Genomic DNA, 14,530 nt, shown 5'->3' on the forward strand with positions numbered 1-14,530 from the left:
ACCTCTTAAACATTAACTAAAACTTTAAACCAAATATCTTGAAATGACCACAGCTCAGAAGAGGGATATAATCTGATGGCAAAACAAGGCTTGCATGGATCTTGGCTGGCTAGTAGACAGATGAGCTGCTACACTGTGCAAGATCTTTGGAAATATGTGACCAACACTTGTGCTCCAACCTCACCTGAAGCCAACACTATTAATGATGGCACCACCGCCCAACCTGGAGGAGAGACTTCCAATGAGTTTTCCATGAGCAGGTTGTCAGTGGTGCCCACCCAGCCGTCGAGCTGCCCAGATGGCTAAGTGTTCGACGGAGTCAAAGCTGGAGCCACTCTGCTCTTCTCTGGCATCTTTCTGAGCCTGGTGGGCATGAGGCTCACAGTAATGGGCTGGATCAATAGTGATATTAGTGATAACAGAGGAGGCAGCAGCTTTGAGTGGACACAGCTGTTGGGACCCATACTGTTGTCCGTGGGTGGCACCTTCGTGCTCATCAGCCTATGCAAGTTCAGAATGTTCACCTGCCAAGCCTGCAGGATGCAGGTGGGAGGGTGGGTTGGAGATTGACCTACCACCTCTTTCAGGACCATCCTTTATCTTCTCCAGTATCAATCAGCCTTTCATAGGGCTACTATGGGCTACTTTTCATAGGGCTACTATGGTGCACTACATCCCACCACCGTATGCCTCGGACAGACAGGACATGGGCCTGGCACAAAGGAATGCCTTCCAGTCAAGCCAGCTTCAAACTTTGGTGGGTCAGGAGGACCTGCCACTAGCTGCCACTATCAGTCACAGTGAGCACACCACCACAGTATTAACAGCATATACCCAATTGACAACTCTGCTTTCTTGAATGATGATGAAATGCTGGAGCTGCATCAGAGCCAAGAGATAGCAGGTACAGTGTATCTCTCATGTGTGAGTCGGAAGTACCTAAAGGTGAATTTACCTAAAGTCTCTGACTTGAACAGGTTTCTTGAATGCATAATTGAATCAAATGCATTTGAGTTATGCGTTACATGTTGAATATTGGAGGTTTGATTGCCTCAAAACAGAAAGAAAAAAAGAGGGATATATTTTTCTTAAGAGGATATTTTTCCTCTTGTAATGAAGGGTTGCCTCTCAACAGCTCATCACCATCAAAAAAGATACATTGTGATATTAGGCATTTTTAAAGTTAATATTCATAAAATTTGTTAAAGTATTCATGTTTTAACTAAACTGGGGCAGTCATAGCCTGGTGGTAGGGAACTGGTCTTGTGACCAGAGGGTCATGGGTTTGATTCCCAGACCTGAGGCCATGACTGAGGTGCCCTTGAGCAAGGCACCTAACCCCAACTGCTCCCCGGGCGCCGGGCTAGGGCTGCCCACTGCTCTAGGCATATGTTATCCACAGCCCCCTAATAATCACTAGTGTGTGTATGTGTTCTAACTGCACAGATGGGTTAAAAGCGGAGGACAAATTTCGATTGCGGTGTAAAAATCACAATTGACAAAAATACAGCACTTTTTTTTAAATGATTATTCAAACATTACAAGGTTTAGAAAAGGCATTGGAAAACATCCACAAAACATATGGCACATATTGTATGCATAGTGTGCAAGATGTTTCGCAAATGTAGGAGAAATCAATAAATATGTTGTATATAGCAGGTTCGAGCAGGTACAACTAAACAGCATGCTATCTGAAAGTGCTGTAGCATTGTGACGGTTGATATATATAGTGTAATTTCTGAACTGCCAAGGATAGCACAACAGAGGGAGTTATACAGAGTTTCCACAAAGCAATAGTTTTGTTTATGACTTCTCTGAGTCCAGTGAACACTGGACTCTTGTTCTGCTTACTCAGCTAATTTGCTTGCCAAATGCAACGCTTATCTTAGAAATGGGCTAGAAGTGCCCAGCTCCAGTTAAAAATAGAAGTGGTAGATAGTCAACACATTTAGTGAACTACAATGCACATTGTGAGCTCTGCCTGCTTTCAAGGAAGCAAGCACAGCATCATGGAAAACACTAGCGGACAGCTGAGGAGCTGCTCAGGATGTGAGGACCTGTAAGGAATGTCACCTGACCTCCCCTGGAACTGCCTCACCTGTCACTCATTACCACGCCCCCTTTTCTACCATATTTATACGCCCTCATTCCACTTCCTAGTTGCGAAGTATTGCCGACACATGCCGCATACCGAGCGTTTCTATTACCTGTTTGATCTCCTGTGCTTACGACCCTCGCTTATGACCCCGACCTTGTCTCGTGCCTCGTCCCTCTGTACTTCCTGTCTTCTGCTCCCCCGTTATGACCCTGGACCGTCCCGACCACCCCAAGAAAACGCTATTACTACTGATCATAGTGCTAGTGATTCACCTGCCGTTTTCTGTACAAGTGTTACATTTAAATAAAAGCGGTATTCTTCCGCATTTGGATCCCTCTCCGCCTGGTCAATACATTACAGGACCAACCTAGTTGCCTCACTACCTCTACAACAGCCAAAGCCTATTGGCTACAATTTCCTCTAATGCCCCTCTGGTACAACTGGCTACAATTCTCTCTGATTACCACCAATGACTGAAAGCTCAGTTAGACTCTGTAGCATGGCACCATGTTTTGATGATTCCCTTGAGAAGTGCTAAAGTTTGTCATTTCATTGGACTCTCTGAAGAGCAGTCAGTTATTGTGTTTGGTTGTTAATCAAAAGATTTGTGGTTTATGCCCACCCAGGGACCAGATGTGTGTTTGTCTTCTGCAATTTCCCTGGAATCAACAAACTTATATCCAAATTCCAGAGACAGCTCTCAGTACTAAGGAATGCATGGCAATAGGGCTTTGGCCAATAACACATCCCTTTATGGTTATGCTAGAGCCTGCAGAGTCTTCATTAACAAAGAAAGAAGTATAGAGCAGTCTGGGCCACCAAGTCTTAGAGACCTTTTGCCTGGTGAAGGTATGACTATATGGGAAATGACAAAGGAACAGCAGTGAAAGAGGATTAAGAAAAAAACAGCACACAATGCGTTGTTGAGACATACATTTCACCAGAGCATGCAGCAAAATCTCTTTGCTTTCACCCTGCTTTCATTATCAAATGATTTCATTGTGCAGCGCTCTTTGACACTGGATCCACCATCTCTATAATGACATTGGTGCTGCTGCCAATTGTCTAAACCAAATCGCAGGAAAGATGGTATTGTAGCGACTACTACTCCTCTCAGTGTATTCCCTAACAGGCACTTGGCCACTCAGGGAGTTTTAGCCCTTTAAGTGACACTGGGTGAGCGGTGCCTGCGTGCGCCAGGGGAGGGGAAGAGAACAGTGCTATTGTTTGAGTTGCCTGGAAAATAAAGTTTCCCTCCTCTGGATTTTCTGGATTAAGCAGTTACTGCCTCGTTTCCCGAACCCGCTTCAGTATGCTGAAATTCAGAACTTGTGCATTTTGGGGATTGGACCTCCCGTCATAATCAGGGAGCTGTGCTTAACTTTTCCTCCACTTGGGGATAGTTCCTCTCTTCATCAAACCAAACAAAGAGTCCAGTGAAGTAGGGAGAGCATGGCTTGGGTCTCGAATGATATCCCACTGTGTTCCAAGGATGGAACTGTCACTATGGTAACCTGAACACAAGTTCACTCAAGTGCTTGCCCCCCATACTCCAAAGATGGAACTGTTGCCATGGTGCCCTTGAACACAGTAGGGTAGTATAAGAGTAAGAGTAATCAAATACACAGCTTAGCCCTAAACTCTTCCACTCGTTTGTCAGTCTAGTCCACCTCATTGACATACTGGAGGAAGAGACACCTTAATTAAAAACATATTTATGTCTGCATTTCCCCTACAATTATTCTTTTGAATAATGAATGTTATATTTGTTTTGTAATATATTTATTTATTGTCACTGAAATGTTGTGCTCCCTATATGCCAACACCAATTTTCTTCATTTGTTCACTCACTGACAGGAGCCAAAATCCAGACAGAGATATGGATGAACAGAAGGTGGAGACAGATAGCATCTCTCCACCACCATACGACAACCTTTACCCTTCTGTACCATCAGAAAATTATTTGCGATAAATGTTCTTGTAATAAAGTATAAAGGAATTAATTCATTTTAAATGAAAAAATAAAATAGGTGTTTTTTTTTCTAATGAATCCCAGCTGATTCAATATTCATGAGTTGAAGAATCTCTTGAAAAAATCTGTTCAGGTATTGGTATCTTGAGTTATTGTGATGTATTGACGCTTTCATTGGCGCTTCCGCTGCCAACGTAATGCACGCTATTAGTTACGTCAGATGAGTTTAAATGGGCGATGAAAAATTATGCAGTCAGACGTGCACCGTTTGTTTTCATGGTCTGACCTAATAAGTTGTAACGCTACAGTGTTCTCAATGAAGATGTTAGTGTGCATCACAGTAATAAGTAATATAGACATTTGACTTTTCCAGAAAGCAGAGAATAGGTAAGTTTTAGAAACTGCATAAAAACCCATTATCGAATTGAACCAGTTCGTTTGATATCTTTCCTACGGTAAGCCGCAGAGCAACTAAAATATACTGGAGGTTTTTAGAACATTTATTAAACGGAACATTCGCTTAATGTCAAGTGAATGTGAAAAGGCTATAACCGTGATAAATTGCCAGCTGCCTACTGTTTCTGCTTTTCACTTGAGGGTTAAACTGCGAGTTAATTTCCTGCCTTGTATGCTTCTAGTGGTTGATAAATGACCCAATCCGGTGTCCGCATATATTCGGTACTCAGTAGTCCAAAGCACACGCGAATGTCATGTCTATGCCACATGAGGGCGGAACGAGTGCGGAAATAAGACAACAGTCCCAACGATACTGAAGAGGGCTTTGCAATTAGCGCATTTATTGGTTATTTATTTAATACAGTATGATTTAACATAAAAGTTAATTGGCCATATTTCTTATATTATATTAGTTGACATCACAACCACAATATTGCATACTGACGTAGGCAGACAAGTGCCTGTCTATGCTACAGCGGTACAGTATTTTTCATTTATAATTAAATATTTACCACCAATGGTCGGGACATACAACATCTGAAAATACGACCCCCACTCATAAAACAACATAAAATAGGCTAAATAAGAATGTAAATATGAATAAGAATGTCAAAACATTCTTTTTACGTAGTATAGTGAGATTTGTCTGCCCATTTATTTATAAGCCTACTTGATTTATTTAGAAATGCTTTAATATACTTTTTGACAAAGAGAAAGTAAAATATTTTTGCCTGCCTGAATAATAAACTATAACAATGAGAAGATGTGATCGTGTGCGTATGTTTAATATATATTGCTTTCGTAACCGTATTTCTTACACCGAACTAAACCTGGGGCAAATTCTACAATACACACTATTTTATACCACTTTTAAAAACAAGCCTCTCTCTGGTTATTTCTAGCTTCGTCAAAATTGAGCGACCTGTAAAAAGACTCGTAAACAATATCTTAAACCTGCAAAAGAAAATACATATGGCCATATCTTCATAAACGGCATCAGGAAATGTTATTTTTTATTTTTTCCTGGTACGTCTATTTAAATTGTTGAAGAGACATGGTTTGTTTCGTTTTAATATTAGCTGTCTGTAGGTTTGGTGTAAATTATTTATGTGACTTCCAACATGAAGGTCCACCAGAATTCTGCAAGTTCCCGTCCAAAGGAAGAACTTGACAAATGCAAATGTTTTCTTTCGAAAACATGGCTTTATACTGTATGCTAAGACTGGCCAAGCCCTTTGTGGAAACCGCAGCGCAATGTGACTTCTGTTAATTTCACTGCGCCATAAAGTGCGGGTGGTCGACAAAGCTCATTATTTGAGAGCTCCGTAGTACTTGTGCCGTTTTATGAATTACGGATCACGTCAAACGTTTAAACAAGTCTCAAATAAGAGAGAGAGAGAGAGAGAGCACATTATTTCATTCCAAGAAAGGAAATAATGGAACAAGCTGAAATACGCTACATCAGTGGGGAACCGTCAGGCCTCTCTACACAGTACACATATTCTTAAAACAAAAATATTAGTGGTGGGACTTTAACGCATTAATTTCGATTAATTAATTACAGGAGAATTAACGAACTAAAAAAATTAACGCATGAGACACTTTAGCACCGTGGAATGTTTCTCAGTGCACGAGTTCCAGACATATACAGATTATATGGACGCACAATAAGATCATGATGGAGATGACTGAAGAGGCTACGCTGGTGGATGGGAAATTTAAATATAAGAAACTTCCAGATGGAAGTACAAACAAAAATAGTGTTATTTGCACTTTATGTAGGAAGGAAACATGTTGGTGTTAACGCAAAGGTCAGTAATGATAACTTAGCTGCTAAATGTATTCCTAGTACGATAGGGTGACCAAACGTCCGTATTTCCCGGGACATGTCCGTATTTCACATCCTGTCCCGGGCGTCCCGGGTTTTTTTTAAGTGAGGAAATGTCTTGGTTTTTAAATTACCTTCATTGGACCATTAAGACTGATTAAACTTTCGCGAGTGACCGTAGTGCGCGACTACGGTCACTCGCGTTAGCAACAAGACCTCTGTTGTTTTAAAAACAAGACCGATTGTTTTTAATCGCTCAGGCTTTCAAAAGATCATTTCAAACCGACCTCAGTAAAATGTTAATAATAATAATAATAATATATATTTTTTAAACGAAGTTTTAAAAGGGCACTTTCGTTGATAAAGGGCAGAGTTGGTGGTGCTTTAGCACCTGATGTCTATGTCTGCACGCATATACCTGTGGTCCAGCTGGGCGACCGTCTGCCACGATACCAGTAACCAAATTGCAGTGCTGTGTGACGGTTCAACTGATGACGCTGAAAGTTCACAGCACGCCTTTCGCTCTTGGCCACGCCTCTTTCCCCGCCCCACACAGAGGGTAAAACCGGAGCAAAGAAAAGAGAGAAGCGCAAAAAAAATTATGAACGTAAAATGCGAGACGCAAAGAAAAGCAGTGACGCGCAAACAAAAGAAAGATCTCGATAGATCACGGTTCTCGGTGTAACACCTGTTTAAAGCGATTGTCTAAGGCAGCGTTATGGTAGCCAATCAGAGCCAGTGTTTTTACATGCGCACCGAAGCACACGACACAAACGAAGAAGAGACAGAAATGGCGAGTCAGGAGCAAGCCGAAGAAAAATTAGCATTTTCAAGGTGGCGATATAAACATTATTTAAGAAAATACTTGAAGTTCCTGAATGTCTACCAGACTGGGTATTTGAATTATTTAATTAAGAATAGAGGTTGTATTGTTAAGTTTATTCTGTTGTGAAAAAAACAGTTGTCTCAGATTGAGAGAATTTTATTTTATTTGATAGATGTAAATGCACTTTATATAGTGTAACTGTTTACTATTTTTATTTTTTTTACAAAGATTTGTAAAAAACAAAGATGTCAGTGACCACTGTGCTGTTGCAACAGTGAGAAATACTAATATGCCTAAAACTAAACCTCGCATTATTTATAAACGTGACATGAAGCATTTTTCTGAACAAGGTTTTCTTCATGATTTATTTCAATTTGACTGGGAAAAAATTAATCTCATTGCAGATATTGATATTGCTTGGGAATTTTTTTATGATGGTTTCATTAACATTATCAATAAACATGCTCCATTTCGGAGGTATAGAGTCAAAGGTAGAAACAATGCATGGTTCACTCCAGACCTTTCAGATCTTCTCCATCAGCGTAATCTGGCCTGGACGAAAGCCAGAAAAACAGATCAAAACTCTGACTGGTTAGTTTTTAGGCAATTACGTAATACATGTACTGTCAAGATCAGGAAAGCTAAAGCTAATTATTTTCTTTCACAAACTACTCAAAATTTAAATAACCCTTTAAAATTCTGGAAAATCATCAAATCTATTACAGAAAATAGTAAAGGTTCTGAGTTGCCTCCATGCATTATTAAAGACTCTCAAAAAATCTCGGATAAGGCCAAAATGCTTGCTTGTTTTAATGAGCATTTTGTTGCTTCAGGATTCTTATTTGAGTCTCTTAACCTCACAAAATCTAACTCTTCATATAACTCCTTTCCTGCTAAGTCTGATAACCAGACTCGTTTAAATGATTCTTTTACTTTTAATCTTATTAAAGTTACTGAGGTTCACAAAACCCTCAGTCTCTTAGACTTAACAAAAGCTGCAGGCCCGGACAAACTTGAGCCTTACTTTTTAAAATTAGCAACTGATTTTATTGCCCCACCTTTGACTCATATATTTAACTTGTCCTTAGTCTCTAATACCATACCACCTATTTGGAAATCTGCCCAGGTTACTCCTTTGCTTAAAGGAGGTGACCCCACGATCTTAAATAATTATAGACCTATTTCCAAGTTGTCTGTTCTGGCTAAAGTTCTTGAGTCTCTTATTAGTGATCAGCTAAAGGATTTTTTAAATGAGAATAGTATTTTGTCTGATGTTCAATCTGGTTTTAGGAAAAAACACAGCACAATTACAGCAGCACTTAATGTTTTTAATGATTTTATAGATACTATTGATAACAAACAGCATTGTGCGGCCCTTTTTATTGACTTGTCTAAAGCTTTTGATACTGTAGACCATTCCATCCTTGCACACAGATTATCTAAAGCAGGATTGTCAGACCATGCAGTTGGCTGGTTTAAAAATTACCTAATAGGCAGAACACAGTGTGTACAAGTAGATGGCTGCACTTCCAGCTTACTCACTGTGCAAAAGGGTGTTCCACAAGGGTCAGTCCTGGGGCTGCTTTTGTTCATACTTTATATTAATAACATTAATTACAATATTTGTAATGCAAAATTTCATTTTTATGCTGATGACACAGTTATGTATACTTCTGCATCCACACCTATCCAAGCTCTCAGTCAGTTACAACTTGATTTTAACATTATACAACAAAATTTTTATGATTTAAAGCTGGTTTTAAATGCTGATAAAACAAAAGTTATGATGTTTTCTAATTCAAAATCCAAACTTTCAAACCTGCCTTCAATTATTACTGCTCAAGGAACTCAGATAGAACTTGTTCCTACGTATAAATATCTAGGCATTTTAATTGATAGTTCTCTTTCTTTTACTGCTCAGATTCAGCAATTTGTTAAAAAATTAAAACTGAAGTTAGGTTTTTTCTTTCGAATAAAATCATGTCTCTCTTTTGAATCTAGAAAGAGACTGGTTTCTGCTACATTTATATCTGTATTAGATTACGGTGATGTTTTGTATATGCACGCCTCTTCTCAAAGCTTACAGTCTCTGGATACTGTCTATCACGGAGCTCTGAGGTTCATCACCAATTTTAAAACTCTTACACATCATTGTATGCTGTATGCGCGTGTTGGATGGTCTTCGTTGTATGCTCGTAGAAAATATCATTGGTCTATTTTAGTTTATAAGTCTATTTTAGGTCTACTTCCATCCTACCTTCTGACCTATCTCAGTCAAAAGAGTATTGATTCTTACAATCTACGCTCCCAGAATCTTTTTTTATTGTCTGTTCCTAAAGTTAGAACTGAACTGGGAAAAAAGGCATTTAGGTTTGCAGCTCCATTTACTTGGAATGAGCTACAAAAAGACTTGAAACTTAAAGATCTGGTTTCTTTGGGCTCTTTTAAGAGGATGTTGAGCAACTTGGAGGCGGATGCTTCTAGTTGCAAATGTTTTGACTGATTAATTGATTTGACTTATTGTCTTGATTCTATGTTCTGATGTATTGAAAACTTGTTATTGTCTTTATGTATGATTGTTTGTTTTTATTGTAAATTGTGAATGTACTGCTGCCTGTCTTGGCCAGGACACTCTTGAAAAAGAGATTTTTAATCTCAATGAGGTTTTTTCTGGTTAAATAAAGGTTAAATAAAAAATAAATAAATAAAAAAATTTTGGGATATTAAAGGATTTTATCCTGCACTGGTCTGTGGATGTGCAATAAATATCAAAATTTAAACACCTTTCTGATCTACTCATTTCAACTGACTCTACTGTTGTCAGTTTGAAAACTGCTTTTTCAAAAAAATCCTTATCCATTGGCATATAACTTTTTTTTAACTGTAACGCAAATAGTTACTTTCTCTGGTAACGAGTTACTTTTATTATAGAGTAATTCAGTTACTAACTCAGTTACTTTTTTGAACAAGTAGCGAGTAACTATAACTAAGTACTTTTTTAAAGTAACGTTCCCAACACTGGACATAACCCCCCCCCCCCGTCAACGTTTGACACACACACGACCCCCCCCGCCCCCAAAATCAAATCTCTGTATATATATTAGGGGTGGGCATAGATTATAGATTAATTTTTTTAATCTAGATTAATCTCACTGAAGTCTTGAAATTAATATAGATTAATCTATATTAAAATGGCTCATATGTGTGTTACCCAAGTAATGACTAAAAGTCAGTTTTTGAGATAGGATTTCTTAATACAGAGGGTGCATTAGACCAGGGGCTCATCTCCTGTTTCCAAAATGCATCAATGACTGCTTGAGGGAGCTGTTCTACTTTGATACTTGAAGAAAAAAAACATACTCAATAAAATGTACGCGCGTTCATTCAGCTAAACATGAGATTTGAAATGTAAGCCAACATTTAGTACATTTAACCTGTTTTCGGCGGCGGTGACTCTTCCCCTGGGCTGCATCAGTGCTTGACCCAGCGTCAGCAGCATTAGCAAACGGGTGCTTTGTGTTTAAATGCTACTTCAGACTGGTAGAACTCCTACAATAAACTAATTCCGTGTTGCATAAGGTGCAAACAACTTTAGTCTTGTCAATGTCTCCATTAGGAAGCTTCTTAAAAATGAATTTTCCATGAAGCAAACCTGGCAGCTTTGTGGCTGCATCCCTGTAAGCACACATGCGATTTGTTGTGGGTGGTAATTCACATGTTTGAAAACTCGTTCTCACTCCCTACTGTGCAATTTGGTTAGGAATACAGCCATATATCCATCCATCCATTATCTGAACCGCTTAATCCTGCTAGTCGGGGTCACGGGGGGGGCTGGAGCCAATCCAAGCATCTCCGGGCGAAGGCAGGGTACACCATGGCCAACACACACGCACACTCACACCTACAGGCAATTTAGAGTGATTAATCAACCTAACACGCATGTCTTTGGACTGTGGGAGGAAACCGGAGTACTCGGAGGAAACCCACGCAGGCACAGGGAGAACATGCAAACTCCACACAGAGCAGCCCAGACCGAGAATCGAACCCAGACTGCCTTGCTGTGAGGCGAAAGTGCTAACCACCACACCACCATGCCGCCCTACAGCCATATATATTATATATATATATAGTATAATATAGTATAGTATAATATATTTGTATGCTTACGATACAGCAATATTAACGTGGGTTACTTATTAGTAATCAACGGAAGTAAGGATGTGGTACAACTCCTATTACTCAGTAGCTCAACAACAAGCACACATACATACAGTGTAATCAATCAATCACCGAACCTAGTGGTCATGACAGTACCATGCAATCGAGCACAGATCGCATGCCCATGTATATCACATCCCTCTTTTCAAGAATGAGATATTGTTTACGACTAAAGTAATCTGAACTCGATGCATGAAATAAAGTGTAGTAACTCAAACACAATATCACCTAAACATGTGTACTTCAAGATACTTAAGGTGGTATTATCAGTAAACTAATGGCTTTCAGTAAACCATTACTAGACATGTTTCTATTTGACTTAACAATGTGTCCTGTTCACCTTTGTGTTTGATCTAAACAAATCTAAATCAGACATTTCAACTTAAACTTCACATTTCTTGTAAACTTTAACATTTCACTTCTCCCTCCTATAAGCTTGACACTCATTGGGTAACACGTCGTGTTGTCTAATTAGTCCCTTTATCTGGCTGGTCGTCTTACTGCCCTACCAGATCTCGTGTAGCACATAGGCATATTGTGCTTGTCCACAGGAGGTGGAGTGTCAACTGGTTGTTGGTCTGTTTCTGGTCTCGGGTTAGTCATCTCTGAATCAACGTGTTCATCAGGGTGAGTATTCCGGAATAGTCTTGGGTGGATCTTCCTCAGATGATGTCTATTCCTCCTTAACATCATACCTGCTGGAGTTTGCATGGTATAGGAGTGTGGTTCAGCTCTCTGTTGAAGGACCACCACAGGCTCCCAACCTCGATGGGTATGCATGTGTACAGTGTCATCCAGACTCAGCGATGGAACTGGCTTTGCATGCTGGTCATAGTGGTGTTTTTGACAACGCCACAGATTCTGTATCCTTTCATGGACATTCTGTGGCGTGAACTGCTTCAGTACTGCACTGGATCAAGGGAGCGTGCTCCGCAAGACTCTGCCCATTAACATCTGTGCAGGTGACATATGTAGTCCTGTCACCGGTGTGTTTCTGAGCGACAACAGCACAAGAAGTGGGTCTGTGCCGGACTGCATGGCCTTCTTCAGTACTTGTTTTAATTGTTTTGATGGATCGCTCAGCCATTCCGTTTGACGAGGGAAAACCTGGGCTGGAGTGTGTGAGCTCAAACCTGGGCTGGAGTGTGTGAGCTTGATCTCCCATGAATCCGCAAACGATTTCATCTCATAGCTGGCGAATGGGACATGATCGCTCACCAGCTCTTTGGGGATCCCATGCCTTGCAAAAACAGACTTCATTTTTTGAATTACTGTATACGCAGTTGTATCAGGTAAGTTCAGCACCTCTGGATACTTGGTCAAATAATCCACTAGCAGAAGATACGACTGACCTTTCAGCATGAAGATATCTGCTCCGACTTTCATCCATGGTAGCTCTGGAACCTGATGAGGCATGACTGGTTCTTGCTGATGTTTTGATAAGAACTGCTGGCATTGTAAACATTTCTCGATCATGGTCTCTATGTCCTGTTGCTTTGGCTTTTGTGCGTTGCACTCCTTGATGTGTCTAAAAATCACAATTTCGCAATTTGTCTAAAAATCACTTTTCTGAAGCTCTGGGGTATGATAGTTTTCTCATTTCATTTTGGATGCTAATGATGTCACGCATTGGCCAGTAACAGTGAAGTGATCGCTCAAGGCTGTGCTTCTTTATGGACCAACCTGTCAGATGTTTTTTGCATACAGTTTGTAATACGCTATCAGTGGCAGTTGCCTCCTTCAGTCTCCTGAGGGTTTCTTCACTCAGGGCATCAGTAGCTTCTAAGGCAGGGGTAATCAATTAAATCTTTCCGCGGTCCATTTTTGGCAGATAGCTCAGACCTTAGGTCCGGGTCCGCGGTGGCGAACGAGTGGGGGGGGGGGGGGGGGGGGGGGGGTGGTGTCGAACGAAAGTTGTAGAGGGGGGGGGGGGGGGGGGGGGGTAGGCGGCGAACGTAACACTCAAATGGGTGGTGAACGTAACACTCGTCTGAAAATAAATTCTCCGGTTTAAAATATAGTCTCCCGTTAAAATTTTTTTGGCATTTGGGTCCGTATCCAGTTAATCAGGAATGTGATTGGGTCCGGACAGGACGGCGTTCGGGTCCGGATCCGGACCGCGGTCCGCCATTTGGTGATACCTGTTCTAAGGCGTATACAACTTTCTCCTCACATGGATTTTCAGACATGGCTTCACTGCCTCTTCCAACTGTGGCGCGTGATAGAGCGTCTGCAATGTGCAAGTCCTTACCTGGTGTGTATGTCACATGTAAATCATACCTTTGCAATTGTAGCATCATTGCTTGCAGTCGTGCTGGTGCTTTGCTCAGCGGCTTGTGCATTATGACTTCCAGTGGCTTGTGATCAGATTGCACATTCACCTCTTGAACCTCTTGGTGGCAAACACTATGGCAAATAACTACTTTTCTATTTGTGCATATCTTTTCTCAGTATCTGTGAGCACTCGCGATGCATAGCACACTGGGCGGCCTCTTGCAACAGACAAACTCCCAATCCATCCTTGGAGGAATCTGCTTGTAAAGTGAGTTCCTTTTCATGGTCAAAATACCTGAGAACTGGGGCTTGTGTGAGAGCGTTCTTTAGAGTGTTCAGTGCTGCACTATGGTGAGGACACCACTGCCAGGCTGCGTCCTTCTTTAGCAACTGTCTGAGAGGAGCCGTGAGTGAAGCTTCATTTGGAATGTATTGTGCCAAGAATTTTGTCATTCCCAACAGACGTTGCAGACTTTGTTTGTCCTCAGGTTCAGGCATGTCAATGAGCTTTGACAAAGGCTCATCCAACTTGATCTGCCAGTGTCCGTCCTTTTCATCTAGGATGGAGAAGATAGACTTTCCTGTCAATTTGCTACGGACATCTTCTGGAGTTGGAATGGAGTAATGCTGGCGTTTACCTGCCTGATTCAGGTCACAAGGGTCCAAGCACACCCTGAGCATTCCATTGTTCTTTTTTGTCGCAACAACCCAATTAACCCATTCAGTTGGCTCACTAACAGGTGTTATACTCAAAATCAAAGTGGAAAATCAAATGACAGGCTGATTCAACCTCAGCGGAAATTCCTCAAGACATGTTAAAATGAGGCTCAGTAGTGTGTATGGCCTTCTCATGCCTGT

The 14,530-nt window shown here is 40.8% G+C and overlaps 1 protein-coding gene and 1 long non-coding RNA gene across 2 annotated transcripts in view; both read left to right on the plus strand.

Moving 5' to 3' along the window:
- LOC143489349 (uncharacterized) overlaps positions 1–14,530 on the plus strand; it is a 30,826-nt gene that overhangs the window by 750 nt on the left and 15,546 nt on the right. The window lies entirely within an intron of this gene.
- tmem174 (transmembrane protein 174) lies at positions 206–12,291 on the plus strand. Its single transcript, XM_076988277.1, is given in 6 exon segments — positions 206–245; positions 308–549; positions 551–786; positions 788–821; positions 823–904; positions 12,065–12,291. Coding segments are annotated over 6 exon segments (861 nt in total).

Source organism: Brachyhypopomus gauderio, unplaced genomic scaffold (genome assembly GCF_052324685.1).
Source record: "Brachyhypopomus gauderio isolate BG-103 unplaced genomic scaffold, BGAUD_0.2 sc61, whole genome shotgun sequence".
Classification (NCBI taxonomy): domain Eukaryota; kingdom Metazoa; phylum Chordata; class Actinopteri; order Gymnotiformes; family Hypopomidae; genus Brachyhypopomus; species Brachyhypopomus gauderio.